This window comes from Cyrtonyx montezumae, unplaced genomic scaffold (genome assembly GCF_038088225.1).
Source record: "Cyrtonyx montezumae isolate F1298 unplaced genomic scaffold, pur_monq_1.0 scaffold_0, whole genome shotgun sequence".
NCBI classification, from domain to species: domain Eukaryota; kingdom Metazoa; phylum Chordata; class Aves; order Galliformes; family Odontophoridae; genus Cyrtonyx; species Cyrtonyx montezumae.
In genome coordinates, this window is record NW_027071824.1 from 15,193,688 (window position 1) to 15,211,752 (window position 18,065).

General features: G+C 40.7%; 1 protein-coding gene across 4 annotated transcripts in view; it reads right to left on the bottom strand.

Moving 5' to 3' along the window:
* DAAM2 (dishevelled associated activator of morphogenesis 2) overlaps positions 1–18,065 on the bottom strand; it is a 177,206-nt gene that overhangs the window by 23,916 nt on the left and 135,225 nt on the right. For 3 of the 4 annotated variants that reach the window (XM_065755211.1, XM_065755203.1, XM_065755193.1), the window contains exons 12-17: positions 17,925–17,983; positions 17,322–17,506; positions 16,065–16,382; positions 11,896–12,003; positions 8,779–8,811; positions 5,617–5,723 (exon numbers count right to left, since the gene is read on the bottom strand). In XM_065755211.1, coding sequence (XP_065611283.1) covers positions 5,617–5,723; positions 8,779–8,811; positions 11,896–12,003; positions 16,065–16,382; positions 17,322–17,506; positions 17,925–17,983 — 810 coding nt within the window. The remainder of the gene's footprint in view (positions 1–5,616; positions 5,724–8,778; positions 8,812–11,895; positions 12,004–16,064; positions 16,383–17,321; positions 17,507–17,924; positions 17,984–18,065) is intronic. The other variant, XM_065755220.1, reaches the window with a different exon arrangement.

An 18,065-nucleotide genomic window follows, 5' to 3' on the forward strand; every position in this document is an offset into this window, starting at 1 on the left:
CTTCCAAAGTGGGCTTCTTAGAGGCAGGACATATTTCAAACGTTGTAAGCATCAACACTACTAAACAGGGACCTTCCCAGTAAAAACTGGCTGAATAACTGGCCAAAGAATTCTTAATCAAGTGATTTCGCTTGTATCTTCAAAATTAATGCCCAGTCATGTAGTAGATCTTAAAGATGGACAGTGGTAATGTGAAACAGATGTGCTGCTTTTAAGCAGAAACAGGTGAAGTGATTAAAGAAGAAACTAAAGCAGATGCATAAACTCTTCCCATTTAGAACTGAATAGAGGCATCCCTCAGAGCCTAAAACTCATGAGGTACAGACAGCAAATTAAAGTGGAACTGCAGCCCAAAAAATTACACTGCAGAAATTACGTTTCAGTAAATCAAGTATGTACTGAAAAGTGTGCAATGACTTTCTTACAAGCTTTTCAGATCCAGGCACTCTTCCTCCAGCTGCTGAAGACAACTCTATTCAGAGCAGGGTACAATTCAAGCTGCATTCTCTCTGCCTCACACTTCTTAACCCAAGCAACAATCCTGGCATCAGAGCTTAGGAAGTAAATGTAACCAGGAGAAAACACTGTGCCTCTTTCTTCTGCTGCAGCACTCACTCAGAGCATAGATATTGACCGTGGTTTTGTTCAACAGCAGCCTGACGCCAGTCAAAAGAGCAATGGAAAGGATCTTTACTGAGAATACTCCCTCCTTCTCCCCTTACCCATACATCTGGTGGCAGCATAAGGAAGTCCAACTGCTTGAGTCATCTTCAAGCAATGTTAAAACTCAACAAGTACCAAATAACTTCTGATATGGTACTTAAGCTGCCTCCCTCTATCCCCTCTGGCTTCATAAATAATCTCTATTGACTCTGCTGGGTAATTCATCACTAATCTCCCCAGGACACCTCGGCTGATTTAACACCAGCTTCACTTAAAGACATCAAGTGGTTTATTGTTTCGTTCTCTTGGAGAAAGTCAGCAGACTGTCTCTGAACATGCCTGGGAGACATGTTGCAGCTTTACATCAACTTCCCTTACAGACACCCAGAGCTCACGCATTTTTCCATCTTAAATATACCCATTGATTTAAATCACAGTAACCTCCCCCCTTCATTCCTCTCTTCCATGGATCAAAACAGAATATTTGTTGCTTATTAACCATCTCCCTTCACAGACAAAAAAGTGAGTCACTTCATGGGATTGTTCCTTGGATCTTGTTTAGCTTTTGAGAAAACAGTTTGTCTGCCTTCTACCAGAGAACCCTGAACTGTGATGCAGCTATATTAGTATCACGTTCCCACTCTTCCTTTGGAGAAAGGGACTGGTTTTATTATGTATCAAGACTGGACTAAACCACAGGGCTTGCAAAGATGCTAGCGGTCATAGCTTTGACACTGCTGCCGCTAGCTGAAAATAGTGAAATAGACCTTGCCCTTCCCTCATGTGTGAACATGACCTCAAACACATATATCCCTCTACATACTTAGCTGCATTCTGAGGTCACGTGGTAGAGCTCACTCAATTCTTAGCATCTATTGACCACAGACTGCTCCATCTCCACAATTCATTTCACACAGGTTACTAGTGAATTCACTCCCAAATGTTGTGACTGGGACTTAAACCTTCTCTAAATACCCCGCAGCTCTCCTAAGGCTCTGAGCAACTGCCAAGCTTCAGGCAGATGCTAAATAGCTACATTCTGGGAATACTCACTGTTGGTAAGCCATAAAGGCAGGAAAAGTAGATCTTTCCTTACATTCAGAAAAAGCATTCAGGAACATCAGGCTGGTCTAACTGCAAGTTCACCTAGGAGAGAGAAACCTCTCTTTTCACATTTTATCTCAGCTGCCAACACGTCCTGTCGGTGAAAAAGACAATGCCATAACATTCTGGGAACAATAGTGGGGATTTGGAGATCAACACTGTCCAAACAGCTCATCTCATTAATGTTAGAACTGAAAGGGTTTAGAAACTCCTAGGAGGCAAAGCTATGTGAGAAAAACGGTCTCTTCAGTATTGTGTTTGGAAGTGCTGTACAAGTCCCTTCTCCCTTATTTAAAGATATCTGAACCAACAATCATGAAAGACACAAGCTTTTGGTACATCTGCTTGCTGAGCCTAGTTCACAGTACATAACTACTATGACATTAACATTTAAAAATATTTTTGTTTAGTCATATTGTGTAGCCTTCTGCTACTAACTGTATGACATTTTCCTAATATTTCTACTGTTTCCAGACTCTTGAGAAGGTTACTGTTGACTAGCTGGGCCACAGGAATAACAAATACATCTCAGAACAACTCTGACATAATGATTTTGCTGGAATTCAAGCAAAATAACTTGTCCAAAAAAGTTCCGTAAGTATACAGTTAACCTTCATGTTCAGTGTGAATGATGTCTCTCATAGGACCAGACCTCTGCAGAGCATTTCACAGAGCAAAACAGTAAGAGATACAAGCTATAGGCAAGTTCTGAAAGGAACATTTTAAGATGTGGTACAACAAAAACACTAGAGCAGTGAAAATACTATCTGTTATTTAAGTAATGAAGGGAAAGAGAAGCCATACTGGTGAGAGAGGTCAGAGAAGTTTCCAGCTGTGAGGTGAAAGCAGGGAAGTACAGGGATCTGGGATGGCTCTTCCAGACCACACAAGTCTGACAGTAAATTCTCCAGCCTGGTGGAAACTGAAGACATCAGGAAATTCATGAGGGATAGCAGGTTTCCAGTGTGACAGAAATAACTGTATGTTGGAAACACCATTAAGAAAGCCAGATTTGAAGACAGTGGGCGCCTGGACTCACCACAGACAGATGGTTCCATGCCTTGGTTGAATTATAGCCTACTGGAAATACTGTGAGATAAACTGATCTTGTGCCTGTTCAAATCTTTACAGTTGGCCTATGGGAAAGAACTCTGTTCTGGATCCATCAGGTTCCATTAAACAAGAACTATTATATCCTTCCACTGAAGGAAAACTGAAAGATGTTGCTATCAAGTAGCCGAAAAAAAAAAAAAAAGCTTTTTTTTTTTTTAAATAAGAATTGAGATGAGAACAGGAAGTCCTATAAGTCTCCTCACTGCAGTCAAAAAGTAATTAACAATTCAATTTTAATCTCTTCTCAGTCTACCATGCTTGTTTCTCTATGAAACAAAGCAAGAGACATCTATTTCTCATCTAGTTAGACCTTGGCTTGTTGGATCATATGAAATATGAGCTCTGCTTGACCCCTTCTAACACAGTGTTAGTAAAACAAAAACATTTGAGTAGTGGAGGGAAAGAAAACCCAACCCATGCAGCTATTTTACTTTAAAGGACACGGCAGTTTAGTGTAAACAAAGGGGGAATAAACTACAGGGATATATGCACGGTAAGAGTAAATTGGAAACAGCTGTTGGCAGATACTGTGGCAACCTGAAAGCTGGGGCTGAAGCTCAGGGTTGCTCAAACTCTCTTTGTTTGTCACCATTTTAAAATGTTTTCTCATTGTATCTGTTTGCACATCCATCTGCACACATGTAAGGTGCACTGCAGGAGAAGCAAGGATGTGGCAGCAACCAGGGGAGATTTGGTTAGGAGCATGTCCCCTTCTGGTTTCAGCCTACAGGAGGAAGCTCTGGGATAATGAAAAACAAAAAAAAAACTGCAGTGGGGTTGCATAACCCTTTCAATTACCGTCTGCAGCCAATCTTCCCAATTGATATCTTCAACAACAGATCCATGTAAGCAGAAAGAGCAATAAAATATATTTATACAGAGGTGTCATTTTAGTTCCCAAAGATTTTTGTTTTTCTAGTTGCCTTTGAAAAGAAGGTTTGGGGAGCAACATCAGTCCACGTCCAAGCTATGAGACACTTCTTATATGCTGAGTGTAAACCTACCCATGACAAGCATGAAACCATCTAAGCGAATAATAGCCCTGATGACAGCAAAGTTAACAGGGCACCACGCAAGCTGGAAGGCATTGTTAGGCCTGCTAACAGTAAGAACAGGATATTTCTTGGTGGATAAGCTTTGCAGCACTAGAGTCCAACCTAGCAACTCACAGAATCACAGAATCGTAGGGGTTGGAAGGGACCTCTAGAGATCACCGAGTCCAACCCCTTACTCAAGGCATACTGGTGTCATGGCACACCTGGAGTGACCACATGCTGCATACCCTGAATTGCAAGGCTAGTGCACCAAGTTCACTTTTCTGGAGGCAACAGGAGGTATGACAAATCATGGGGAATGTCCTTTGTCTCTCTTGCTGTTTAGAAAGAATTCCTTAGGAAAGGATAGGGCAGACTTGCATGGCAGAAGAGGTGAATGGTGAAAAACATGCTGCCATCACCTATACTTGCTCCTGTTTATGAGATAGAAGATATTTAAAAATGAACACCTAGTGTCACAGCAAGTCATGGACCACCTTCTTGGATCCCCCTCAGCACAGCCACCTGCACACATTATGTTAACACTCTGGGAAGTGTTCCATGTGCTTACATGACTTAATCCAAACCCCAGATACACTTTCACAGGTCTGTCAAACAGCATGAAAATCCTGCTGCCCCTATACCTTCGGCATCCCTCTGCCTCAGCTTGCAGTCAGCTGCCAACACCAGCAAAAACATGCACTGGCAACTACTGCAGAGAGAGAAATGTAAGCCTTCCCTCCTTGCTGGTTTGGATGGCAGGGGTCCTGCTGACATGCTGGCTAATGCCACATACGTAGCATAATGAGTGCCTCCATGGTTTTCACTAACAGTGGAAAGAACTCACTCCAGTCCTGGTGGTCTGGCTGCAACTTTGCTTTTAACTGTTACCTTGCTAGAGCAGACAATCACATTGAAGCTGCATTTTCTGCTGATCAGTGGAATAGTTCTCATGCTCAGTACTGCCACAGGTTTCCAAGCCCTGCTTCCTGCCTCTGATAGAGAAGGTAAGATTCTCATGTGGTTCAGCGCTCATACAAATTTGCTGTTTAGTGACAGATATCCAGTCCAGTACACAGGCTGGAAGAAAGTCATGAAAAACGTACAGAGAGCCCAGTGTCACAGCATCTGAAGACACAGGGTCATTACAGGAGCATGCAAAGTTGAATCATGGTTTCCAAAGCCTCATTTTCAAAAACAAGAGCTAATTCTTGAATATCTTTTCTTACATTTGCCAACTTTCTGACAAACTTCCAAAACCACTCTCAACACTGCTGTATTCCAAGGAGATGTTTACATCAACATTTAGAAAACAACATACAAAACAAATTGAGATAAATGACATACACACCACACGGGAGACACATCACTTAGTGAAGTGGACGCACTGCAAACTAACTGATTTCATCTGCCCATAAGTACCAATAGCTTTCTAATGATGTGTGTTCAGATACATCCTGGTTTCTATGTCCATCTGCTTAGTAAACAAAATGTGTGTGCATGTGTGCATATTAAGAGAGCTAACAATTCACAAAGACACTTGCTTCTATTAAGCTGCAGAAGAATTTTGTTTGAAGTGCTACAGGTATTGGACAGCAGGCCTAGGTAAGAAAAGGGACATGTCCATTTGTTAAATTTCACTCCCCTCTCACCTCTGTGATGATCACAGCTTACACTGTCAGCTAAAGCTTAGCACACTTACTTGGAAAGGAGAATGACACAATTCTGGGCCCTCCGGCCATCAATCACAGAGAGCTCTTTCACCTTTCGTGTGGAGAGGTAAAGGTCTTCTGTTGAACCCATCTCTTTCTGTGTATAATTCAAAAGGGGGAAGACAGTCAGTATCATGTTTTTCCTTATCTACTCACCCAGTACTGATAGAGTTAGTTCAGTATGATGAAAAAAAACAACCCAATTTGGGCAAATCCACCCGCATGATTAGAAAAGGAAGCATGAAGGCCAGAAAACATGTAGGTAGAGCCTGTATTACTAGACACACAGGAGTAATTCATTATCACCTGTAAGATCATCAAATATTGGACCTGATTCTAACTTACTGGATTTACTCTATGAACTGTGATATTATTATTATTATGTTATAACATAAATCTAGTTTGACAGAAAAACTGGGCATGTACTGTAAAACCCCCTAATGTCGTAGCGTATCCTTGAGCTGGATGTCTCCTGCAAAGGTTACAGTGTTTATGAAACACTGCAGCCCAATCAGGAAAAATCCTTTCATCATCTATTAAGGCTGCCACTGGACCAGTCTAATCCATATTACATGCGAGATGCAAACAGTAGGATAAGATAGCCTTTATCATACTATGTATTTTACTAAGTGGCCAATGCCTACATTTGAACTAGCTTCTCTTCTTCTCTAGCTTCTCAGTCAAAATGAATTAATACAATTAAACACAGAGAAAACACCTTTTCTCAAAGTATATCCTCATTGCCAAACCACCTGGAAAATACCAGTCCAAGATGTTTGATACAGAGCATAGACAGAAATTAATTGCAGACCTAGTCTGACCATCCAGAAATATCTAACTCCTTGTCATGCCTAAACATCAGTCATGGACTTTGTTATACTTCTAGAGATTGGGTTTCTGTAATTCCAATTTGCTTCTTTTAACACCATTCCTTAAATGGAAAGTAGAGGTAATAATAAAAAGTGATAACCTTGCATAATAGTTTCCAAGTAATCATCAGAGGAAACTGGAAACAGGACAGCTTTTATCTTCCCAGCTAGCTATTGTTGTAGTCTCTTTACAAACGCCTTTTTATTACACTCATATTATCATTCCTTGAGATTTTGAAATTAACTAGTATGATCCAGCTTTTAATGCATCAATCAAATTAATAATGTGACCTCTTCCATTGGACATAACAGCAAACATGCTGGGTTGGATCTTTTTGGAGACCACACTGTCTCTGAGTGTGGTCAACAGAAGATACCCATGAAAAAATGCAAAACCATGACAAGTATGCAACTTCTAGAATTAACGCCTTGGAATGAAAGTTCTTCAGCTCAGATCCTACTTACATTAGTGTCTGTTTTGAGTTACTAACTCCTAACACAATGCTTTTGAAGTGTTTACTGCTCTCCTGACTGATTTGCTTCAAGAGATTTTTTAGTACCCAAATATCTGAAATTTAAAAGTAAATCCTGGAGAGACTCATACTGTTACTTCCCATTTAAGTTCATGGTACAGCCACAATGAGCCTGTGCTGCTCCTGGATACACAAAGGACTCATACAACCACAAGCAAATGTGTTTAAGAGGGTCACTAGCAATATGAAGTAGAATTATAAGCAGGTATAATCTATCAGCTGAAGACATGCATGCTATAGTTCTGCCCGAGAAGCCCAGGGTGTCTAGCTGGGAAAGAAAGAAAATACACTACTACTAGACAAATCAAAGAGTTTCTAAAGAAGGAAACAACCAAACATCTAGGAAGTTTGTTATTTTGAGGAAAACTAACAAAACAAAAGAGCAGTGCACTCCCACAATGTATGCAGAGATGTCAAACTTTTTCTAAATTTCCTCATTTTCTGGGGAGGAGTGCAGGGGAATAGGGAGATAAGCAGCTGTTGAACAGTGAGAGGTAAGAAAGATACTGGTAGGTTTGTGCTTTGCTCCTAATTTAAAAGCTTCACTGTCTCTCACTAGCTAGTGTTTGCAGACAAGTACAGCTGGTTACCATTATACAGCACCCATCCCAAGTAAAAAGAAAAAAAAAGAAGTTATTTCAGGGCTTGGCTGCATACTGTGTATTTCAAGGCTTGGCTATGTGCTGTGTTCAGATGGCTTCCCCTAAAGCCATGCAGGAGGGATTAGTATAACAGTCTCCATCCCGTTTCAATTCCCCAGCCCTGAAGGTTCAACAGAGACGAATACCTGAACTATTCAGACATGGCCCACTCCTTGGTCATAAGGAGTGGCCTAGTCTCATCTAAAAATATATTCTCTCCAACTCATATTGAGGAGAGAGATATTTATAGACATGTGGAGTTCTGTGTAAGCAAAAGCAGATGAAGCCTCAGGTTTTACTGAATCCAGATTGCAAACTTAACTGAAGGAAAACAGATTGCATGTGGACTATCTGTGTTTTCTTAGACACAGAAAAAGAAGAGCAAGGAGGCAGTAGTGACCAGCATTTGCAGTATAAGCCAAGCACACAGAGCAAGAACAGCTGGAGCTGTTGTCAACCTACAAAACAATGTCCCCATATTTTATCCCATTACTCTTTACAGTCTTTCCATGTGGGCTAACATTGTGTTATATGCTTCAAACAGTATTTCAGATTACAAATTCAAAAATCCACACTATCACACAGACTTGTTTTATGGTACACATTGCCATGATGATAAACGGTTTGTGGCCTAGATACATTTATTAGTCTTCTCCAGCAGCAGAGGAAACTTTCTAGCTGCAGTTCCCTGAGTACTCACAGTGAGAGCTACTTTCTTATAATGCCACCATAGACACTTATCATGACATCTGAAAAATTCCCTTGTAAGAGTCCCGCTCTTCTCAAAAGTCTCTCCCAGAAATTTTGCTTAGATAGTAAATAAAATGAGAGATACTTTGGTCTTTTTGCCCAGAATCATCAAAAAGGGAAGTGTAGAGATACCAGCAGAAATCACAGAGTGGTTATAGCTAACTACATCTATCCACAGGAGAGCTAACACAACTGAAGAATTTTTTTTTTTTTTTACTATTTTATCCACCCAGAAAACAGAGTTCTAAGGGTGTATGAAAGACTGAAATGAGATGAAGCATGATCCCATAACAGCATGGTGCAGTGTGTCACCTTCCCAAGCTTTGTGAGAGGATCAGAAGGTGGATAATGATACTCACCTGCTTACAGGAAGAGGGGTTAGTTAGCAGGTCCTATACAGGCAGCAGCCACAAATAACAGAGAAGGAAACATGCCAAAAGTCAGTCACAGAGAAATACACCAAGTTTAACAAGGCAGCTGAATTTAGATACACACTGTTTTCTAAGAGAATAAAAGGCTTAGCAAGTAACACTGGCCCGAACGGTTTAAAGGTATTTCAGCATTTCTTTACATATTTTAAATCAGCAGGTGTTAGGGAAATAAGAGTTCTAGATCTTTTCTGAAATGAATAAATTCAGTTTCCAAACCATAAATCTCTTAGGTCTTGAAACATTCACTAGGATAATGCTCAAATACCTTTACAAATCTAGTCCAGAGCCTTACTGAAAGAACTGCCAAGGTTAAAAATCAAGGGTCAGTTCTCCTCTCCCAGTGCACAGGCACTGTTTGCCTTTAATAGTAACAACTTGCTTCAATGGCACATTATAGCTTTAACTACTTAAAGCCAACAACTCATAGGGAAAAGCACCATGTTAACTACTCAAAAAAAAAAGCCCCACCTTACAGTGGCACTGGGTAACAGACACCAACTATTTCATGACTTATTCCATACTCCAGGAAAACATCAGATACACAGAATCCAAAGGTCAGTATTACACAGTCAGATTGGAGCAAAGTCAAAAGACACGTGTAAGAACTCTTGCTCCAACCTTCTATACACTGCACACTTTTGCTTTTCCTGACAGCCACCCAAAAAGGCACATGGGCTTGAGAGAGGAGAAGAGATCCTTTGTCATTAAAAAAAAAAAAAAGACAAAGTAAGAAAAGAAGCTGTTAGGTATCAATGAAACTGAAAAAAATAAGATCATGTTAATAGCAGCAAAGAAGGAAATGTCTCTCTCTGCACTTGTTCAACGTTTCAGATGCAAAAGAGCAGGGTTTTGCGCTGACATTTTTCTTTATGGACATTTGGATGAAGTTTAAAAGTCACAAACCCAGGGAAAACACATACTTGACCAGAGTGGAATATTAATGAAATAAAAGAGGAGAAAAGACATAGTGTGAATCAACTGGAAAAGTTCTCAAAAGAATTTGATTCAAAAGCAATTTTAGTTGCCAGACCACTAAAAAAAATAAAGAAAGAAAGAAAATAAAAAAGAAAATGGAAATAAAAGGATTTGTTGATTGGAATTCAGTTCTCATTGGAGTGAGTATGGATGAAAAAGAAAGCGTTACTTAAAGAAATAATAGCAGAATGAAAATGAAAAACAATTAGAAAAGTGAAACTAAAATGAAATCTGGAAGGGTAGGTATCAATACACTTAACTGCACAAAACCATGATGATATTGCATAAGGGATACTCCAGTGTCTAGAGCCACTGTCATAGAATGTGCTTAATAAGCACTGAGAGAACTGTTCTGAGACCCATGGAGATCTTTGAGACGATGGCTCCGATTCATTGGGAAAGTTTAGGTTTAGGGCCAGGTTAGTTTACAGCTGAGTATGCCAGGCACCTTTCCAGTAGTTGGTAACACAGTCATAAATATTATGTTCCTAAGAATCAACAGACCAGTACATCTTTGTTCATATTTGGGGTATTAAATGTGGCAAGGCTTTGGAAGGTCATTTCTAGTGAGGAAGCTGCAGTCTTTGCACCTTAAATGCCACACGTTGACACAAAACAACTACATTAGAATGGCACCTCAAAGGCTGCTGCTGTCCACAGATGGCAGGCTGGCTACTTTCTCAACAGCTCGGAGCTCTCTGCTGTAACTAAGCTACTGGCACAGGTCTAAACCCCATCTTGTACAGCAGTGTAGTTTCGTGTGCTTTTCTTCCCCTCTGAGAACTAATTTTTTTTTTTATTTCAATGAATAAGATTTGCAGAAAGAAATAGAGAGGGACACGCTTAAACAGCAACAGCGATTTGCAGGAGCAGAACGAGAAATTAAATGTCATCATGCAATGGGTAACTTCAGTCTTCACAGTTCAAGTTGGGATGCTTTTCTTGATGACTGTGAGCTAGTAAATCAGAAAAGTTATTCATTGAATCTCATAGGAAAAAAATGAGAAGGAGGGAGAGAGAGAGGAATGAATGGAAAAGTCCAAAGGCAAAGGCTATTTGTGTTCATTCCAAGGTACAGAATAATAACAATAACGTTACTATCATCATTGTAGGTCTTAATCATAAAGGCTGTTAATGACAATCATGTCTGTGTCTTTTTGTAAAATTCCAAAGCAATGATCCAATTCTGAAGAATAGGAAAGACCGAATTTCTCCTAACATATTCCAAAAACAGATGAAAGCTGGAGGAGTTCGGGGAGTGCAAGTACAGTCTCTCTCCTGTTAAATCTCTTTCAATAGAGATAGATGGATTGAAGGTAACTTGCTTTCCAAGAAAAAGAGGAGGGGAAAAAAGACATTCTAATAAATGGTTGCTTTTAAAGTATGATGTTTGTGTTACAATCTCTCATTTTGACAGATTCTGTCACCCAGCCAGTTGGATCAGAAATTTATGGGAAAAAAAAAAAAAGATACAAAGCAAAAGGCAGCTAATTTCAGTCACCTTGCTCAGTTCTTGGGCAACTAAAATAAAAGACATAAGAGAAAGATAGATATTAAGAACAAACATATAGCTCAGGAGCTTTTGGAAACCAGTGGATACCAAGATCATATTGGGCATTACCTCTTGGAGAGTGTTGTCTCTAAGAGCTGTCCATCAAGTATACTGATTACAGAAGGTTCTACTTTGCCAACTATATAGAATCACAGAATCACCAAGATTGTAGAAGACATCTAAGATCATATAATCCAACCATCCACCTACCACCAATATTTCCTCTCTAAACCATGAACCTAGGAACAACACCTAAATGTCTTTCTGGACACCTCTAGGGACGGCAACTCAAACACCTCCCTGAGCAGCCTTTTCCAGTTCTTAACCGTTCTTTCAGAGAAGAAATTTTTCATAATATCCAACCTGAACCTCCCCACTTCTTTTGGTCTTGTGATTTTTTTAATAGTGGCAGGGCAGAAAATGATGCAGCCTGATTGAATGTGAGCAAGAATCAATCTTGTATTCTTCCCTACTCTATTTATTCAAGGAAGACAAAGTGTGGAAGGGTCCACTCCTACCTGGTGTCTCTGATACGCTGAGAACATCTTTTCAAAATCTTCTAGATCCAACACCTTGAATGCCTTTAAATCATCAATCTCATTCCAGATTGTACCATGGATCCTCTCCTGAAAGAAAAAGGTCATATTTTCATGAGATAATAAAACCTTTTAGCTAAGTACATCCAATGCTATTTTCTTTGGTTTTGATTTTTGTTTTAAACATGCTACTTTTTTTTCATCACAGCAAGTCTCTGATGAAAGGCCACATTCTAAGACTAGCAAAGTCAAGCAATATCCATGATCCCACAGTAAGCATCCTTTCACACAATGATAGTGATCACAAGAAGGAAGTGTCACCATCACGTGGAAAAAGCTTGGGAAGGATATAGGGTGCATGGTCATCTCAAGACATATCTGCAAACCTCGCCATGTTCTGGTTTAAACCCCGAAGTAGGTACAATTTCCATTCTGATTGCTTGTTAAAGTAGTTTAAGATTTTATTTTACTTCTGATGCCCTCCTTGAAGTCAAATTGTTTCCTATTATATTATCTCCTCTCTCTAAGTTCTTTGACAGACATTAGCTTTACTCTAATCTCCGAGAGAGCATCATACACACTATCTGGAAATGTTGAAAATCTGTGCAATAGATTACCTTGAATATTAGGGAATCCTAGCTTTCTAATGAGCATGAAGGAAAGAAACACTACATGATAAGTACAAATTACTCCTCCAACTTTTTTTATTCATCAGCCCTGGACCAAAAAAGCTGCTATAACACAGGCATTAACTAATCACAGAATGGTTTGGATTGGAAGAGACCTTACAAATCATCTAGTTCCACCCCCCTGCCATGGTCCTTGCCACCTCCCTTCCACAGTCAGCAGTTGCCCTAAACTAGGACAGGATTTGAGGTCTTCTGCAGATCTTCTCAGGATAAACATTCTTGTCAGCAAAGAGGACACAAACTGAACTACTATCTCCTTTCCAGCAACTGTTAAGGTGCATGTGGCATGGGACAGCCTTTGAGCAATTATTCATTCTGAAGAGTGTTCATTCACACTCATTCAAGGTTCTTCACACCTGATGACAGAGTTCATTTAGTTAATAAAGTGTACAGTTAATGTACTTTATTAACTGGAAAAATAAGGAAGGTGTTGATTAAAAGAAAAAAGAAATGGACAGAAGGGATTGTAAAGAGACCTGAGAAAACCTCAGGAGATTAAGAACCAGCAGAACACTGATGCAGAGAGAGCCAGGAACAGCAAGAAATGGAAATTAAACTCTCACAGAGGCTCCAACTCTGAAGTACCTGACTTGCACCTACACAGCAAAAAGGTGTATTAACACTTCATTATCAGAACTAATTAGGAACAGGCTCTACTTCCCATCCACAGTCATCAAAGAAATAAGGAAATGTGCTAAGCCACAAGGCTGAAGGAGCAAGGAAAAACACCTGATGGAAGGATGAAATGAGGGGGAAATAAAAGCGTGAAGTGCTCTGGAGGAAATTCCTGGCAGGGTAGGCACTGTAGAGGAAAACCAACACCCTCCCTCCAGTGGCAGCCTGTGAGTGCACAAGGGAAGGGAGGGCTGTCCGGCTGAAATTGCTGCAGTGCTCTTTGCAGTGAGAGATACACTAGATGGGAGCAGCAATCATCCCTGAACAGACTCAGCAATATCTTCACTGTTCCTTGCCATCATATGGCTTTCCATAGCAGCAAAATACATGACTCTGACTATAATACAGCAAACAAGTTTGGGAAGCACATCTCAGCTAATAGGAATAGGAGACATTGAATTAACTTTGGTTTCTGCTGCAAATCTTGGCCAGAAACATCCAGACAGGGTGTTCATTCTCATTCAGTTTCCAGGCTGGCTTTATAAACCTTGCTTTACAAATCCTGAGGGACATATTTGAACTTGAGAACGTTTCTGTGAGCTCCTTGCTGTCTCATGTTGTCCCATCAAACACTGAAACGGAAAAATATATAGAGAGGGAAGCCAGTGGACATGACTTCAGGAATGGTCCTTGGAGTCATCACTGGAATAGAACACTGGAGACGTCAAGAGCTGGATTTGGATGTGGCTCAAGTGACAGTTACTCATGAGAGTCTTGCCATATACCTGTCAGGCTGTAAAACTCTCTTGGAAGTGAAGTTTCCCCATGAATGGAAGTTTGCTACAGAATGGGCTGGTCTTACTGGATTGCAGAACTGCCAGAACAGGAGGGTCTGAGACTTTAGAAGAGACTGTAGAGAGTAGGTTTTATTTACATCTTCCCAGAAGAAAAAAAAATAATCAAGTTAAAATGATTCCTGTTTCAATTTATATTCATTTTGAGGCTTTAATCTGGACATAAATAAATAAAACATCTAAACATTTCTGGAACAGAATGAACCAAGGGATGGTGACTGAACCACCACCCTGGGCAGCCTATGTCAATGTCTAACCACGTTTTTGGAGAAGAAATATTTCCTAACATCCAACCTGAATCTCTTCTGACTCAACTTGAGGTCATTCCCTCTAATCCTATCACTGCTTACTCAGGAGAAGAGGCTGACCCACACCTTGCCACAACCTCCTTTCAGGTAGTTGTAGTGAGCAATAACATCTCCTTTGAACCTCCTCTTCTCTGGATTAAAAATTCCAGTTTCTCAGTCTCCCATGCTCAAAAATTTGAGATGTGCTGCAGCAGAAGTGCTGCAATGGGGACAAATGCAAGGTGAGGCTACACAACCTACCCATGACTTTGCATTCAGAGGATGCATATCCACGTGAACAGAAGGAGAGTGCTTGGTACTGAAGCAGGGAATCAAGAATCTCTGATGAAGATCACCAAAATGCACTGCCTCCAGCAGCCAGTCGAACTGTTTGACTCCATGACTAAGTGCACTCCAAAGATCAAGGGAAGACAGTTGTCTGCACCTCAATCTCCGTGATTTTGAAAGGACCTTGCTAGGTTTAAACACCAACACACACCTCAAAATTAAAACTCCATTTTAACCCCCTTTTTCAATCTATTCTGCCTTCCTCAAAATAGCATCCTTTACCTACCTCACCACCCAGCTCTTCAATTTTATTAGCACAGCTGCCTTCACTCCTGACCAGAGGGCGGGATAAACCTATAGTTACTGTGCACTAAACAGAAACACCTGTGGTTCTCCTTTTTCATATACATTCATATATACACATATATTAGTTATTCTTTCCTTTTTTTTTTTTTGGTGTTGTTGTTCTTATTGTTGTCAGAGCATTAAGTCCATCTTCTGCAAAGGAAAATAAATCCCCATCCTTACATTCTCTCCCACACCCCCCACGCGGCCTTGACAGACAAGCACAGACGGTGCAGCAAATATTTCACTTCACTTTATTTTAAAGAAAAGGAGAGAGGGGGAGAAAGAATTCTTGTGGCATTCCAGAGGTCCCTGGACACTCATTTCAAATGCCTGAGTTGGGCCCTGGGTGAATTTCAGTCTAAAAGAGAACCTGGGTTTCTAGGCAGCCATCCAAACTCAACACACAAGAACTTTTTTCTTTCTAAATAAGTTAAAAAAAAATAAGATGTAAAGAAAAGGAGAGGAAAAAAAAATCAGGAAGAAAGAAAAGTTGAGGGGAGGAGAAGGCAACCAAGGTAGCAGAAAATGAAGGCAACAGGAGGAACCCAATTCCTCTCCTGTATTTCCACTTCAGACTTTTATTTCAAATAGTCAAGGCTGTAATCATGTCATAAGCCAGGCAGCTAGCCTTATAGCCATGAAAGAATGGTGCATAGAATATACCCTTCTGTCCTTGGTGACTGCTTCCATCAGGGTAAAGGACCTGGGTTTGGAAGCTGTTTTTCACCATGTCTTGCCCACATCGGCTCTGTCCATCTTTTGACTATACACACAAGTAAGGGCAATTCTGTCACACCATCCTTAATGATGTTCAGCTCTGTCTTCCAGTATTTAGTACCACTGCAGTTGTGCTCAGCCAACAGTATGCAGCTCAATCTGTCCAGCACCTTGGTCATCACAGGAGATGAGATGCTGGAGAATTTTCTAAACACAGTTACTGACTCCCAGTGGCTCAGCCCAAGGAAAGCCACAGTACCACTGTCTTCTGTCATCTTGCATGTCATGGCATTCATCAACAGTGAGTTATACAGAGAAATTTAATTCATTACCAAGAGTATTGAATCTCTTACCTCACTCAGCTTAGCCCAGTTGAAGGATTTCAATGGGTGTGAAGGCTGCGGGATAGACTTCTTCTTCAGGCTGCTACCACTGCTGCTGAAGGTGGTTGTTGAAGGGAGTGGCACTCCCAAACTGAAAAAAGGTGGTGCTCCTGGTGGGGGAGGAGGTCCTCCTGGAGGAGGTGGTGGGGCAGGAGGAGGGGGACAGCTGGAGAAAGGCAGAGGAGGTGGTAGTGGGGGCAAATTCTCAGAGGTGAGAGCAGAGGACACAGCTAGTGGGCCACCTGGAGGAGGGGGTGGTGGGGCTGGGAAGGAAATGCTGCCCCCTTGCTGGAAAAAAAAACACACAGAAAAAGAAAGTGGACAGTTTAAAAGGCACAATAACTCTATATTGCCAGCTGATGTGATTTTATCACGAGTCTCAAAATATTCTATGTTTTCTTTAAAGTCTCCTGTACTCAAAGCCATGCAATAAAGGGAGGAATCTCAGCTTTCATTTAAGAGAAAGTTTCAAACCCTTGAAGTTGTGGAGAAGAGCTTGAAAAAGGGAACCATAAATGGCTCAGAAAAACAGAAAGCTAGTAAAAGAAGCCAAAATGTATTATTTTATCCTTATGTATGAAGAAAAAGAAAATTTCAATCTTCTGAACTTTTGAACTCCTGGGTTTTAAACCTTAGGGTTTGAAACACAGAATATCTGTCATTAGGCCCCACTAGCACAAAGTGAGAGCAGAAAGGAGAGTAGGGAATAAATCTACTTTTTGCAATGTGTAACTTCTCAGGGCTATGTCCTGTGACAGAGATATCACTGCAACTGAGTCAGTACTGCGACAGAAGGAGCACTAGGCAGGAAGAAGCAGCTGCAAATGTCACTTTTGCAAAGCTCCAAGGAAGCTCAAATGCTCCTTAAGCACAACATGAAACCTCTTTCTTTACTAGAACTACTTTCATATTGGGCAGATTTCTCTCTATTTTATCAAAATCACAATCAGGGCCACTTCAGCACTAAAAATTGTGTCTAGGAAGAAGACGTGTGCCTCAAGAATTTCAGCAGAGTGTGGCTGAGGAGGAATGGAGCAGCCCATTCCTGCATTATCCAGTCTATAGCAGCAGCTCAAGGACTTTGTTCTCTATTGAAAGATGAGCAGCTTGCTGGGCAGATTCTTTCTGTGCAGACCACAGAAACAGCTTCACTCTTAATGCTCTTTTGCACATCATTCACTAGTTAGAAGGCTTTAAACAAGAATGGGAAGAGTCCCAGTCTCATACCGAGTACTCATTAAGCTGAGCTACCAGGTCATTCATCTGATCCCTGGTCTGGCGCAGCTCCAAGGATTCTTTCTGCAGCTTGTCTTTCATTTTGTTCAGTGTCTTCATCATTTCATCTTTCTCCTGGGTCTTTGTCTCACATTCCCTCTCCTTCTTTTCTAGTTTGCTCATCAGTTCAGCATGATCTAGGAAGAACAGATAAGCAGGGCTGATGAAATAAAACTCAGGAACAAGGAGATGGAGGTTACTCTGATGTAAAGCTGATAAGTCTGTCAGCTGGGGATGTGTGGTGTGGAGAAAAGTTTTCTTTCAGACTTTCTTCGAAGTTTGACTATTCTGACAGCAATCTTCAGTGATCAATACATCAATACCCAAACTTCACTCAGATTGTAAAATCACTTCATGTCAGTATTGAGGGAAGCCCCATTCTATGAAGCACATAAACCGATCATTGTGAACAAAATGTACTGGAAAGAAAAAAGTAGGGTTAGTCTATGAAAGATAAATTGGTCAGTCACTTGCACCTCTTTTCTTTCCTTACTGCTCTGTGAATGGATCACAGTTTTTCTCTCTTGCCTCCCCAAACATACATGATGCACTCACCTTTCCGAAACTTCTCTGCCTGATCCTTCCACTGGTTGACTTCATTCTCATTCACCAGCCTGAAAGATGAAATCAGAACATAAAAATGTGTTCTGAGCCATTCAGTTTGAAAGGCAAGCAGCCATTATGTGCAGTGATCAG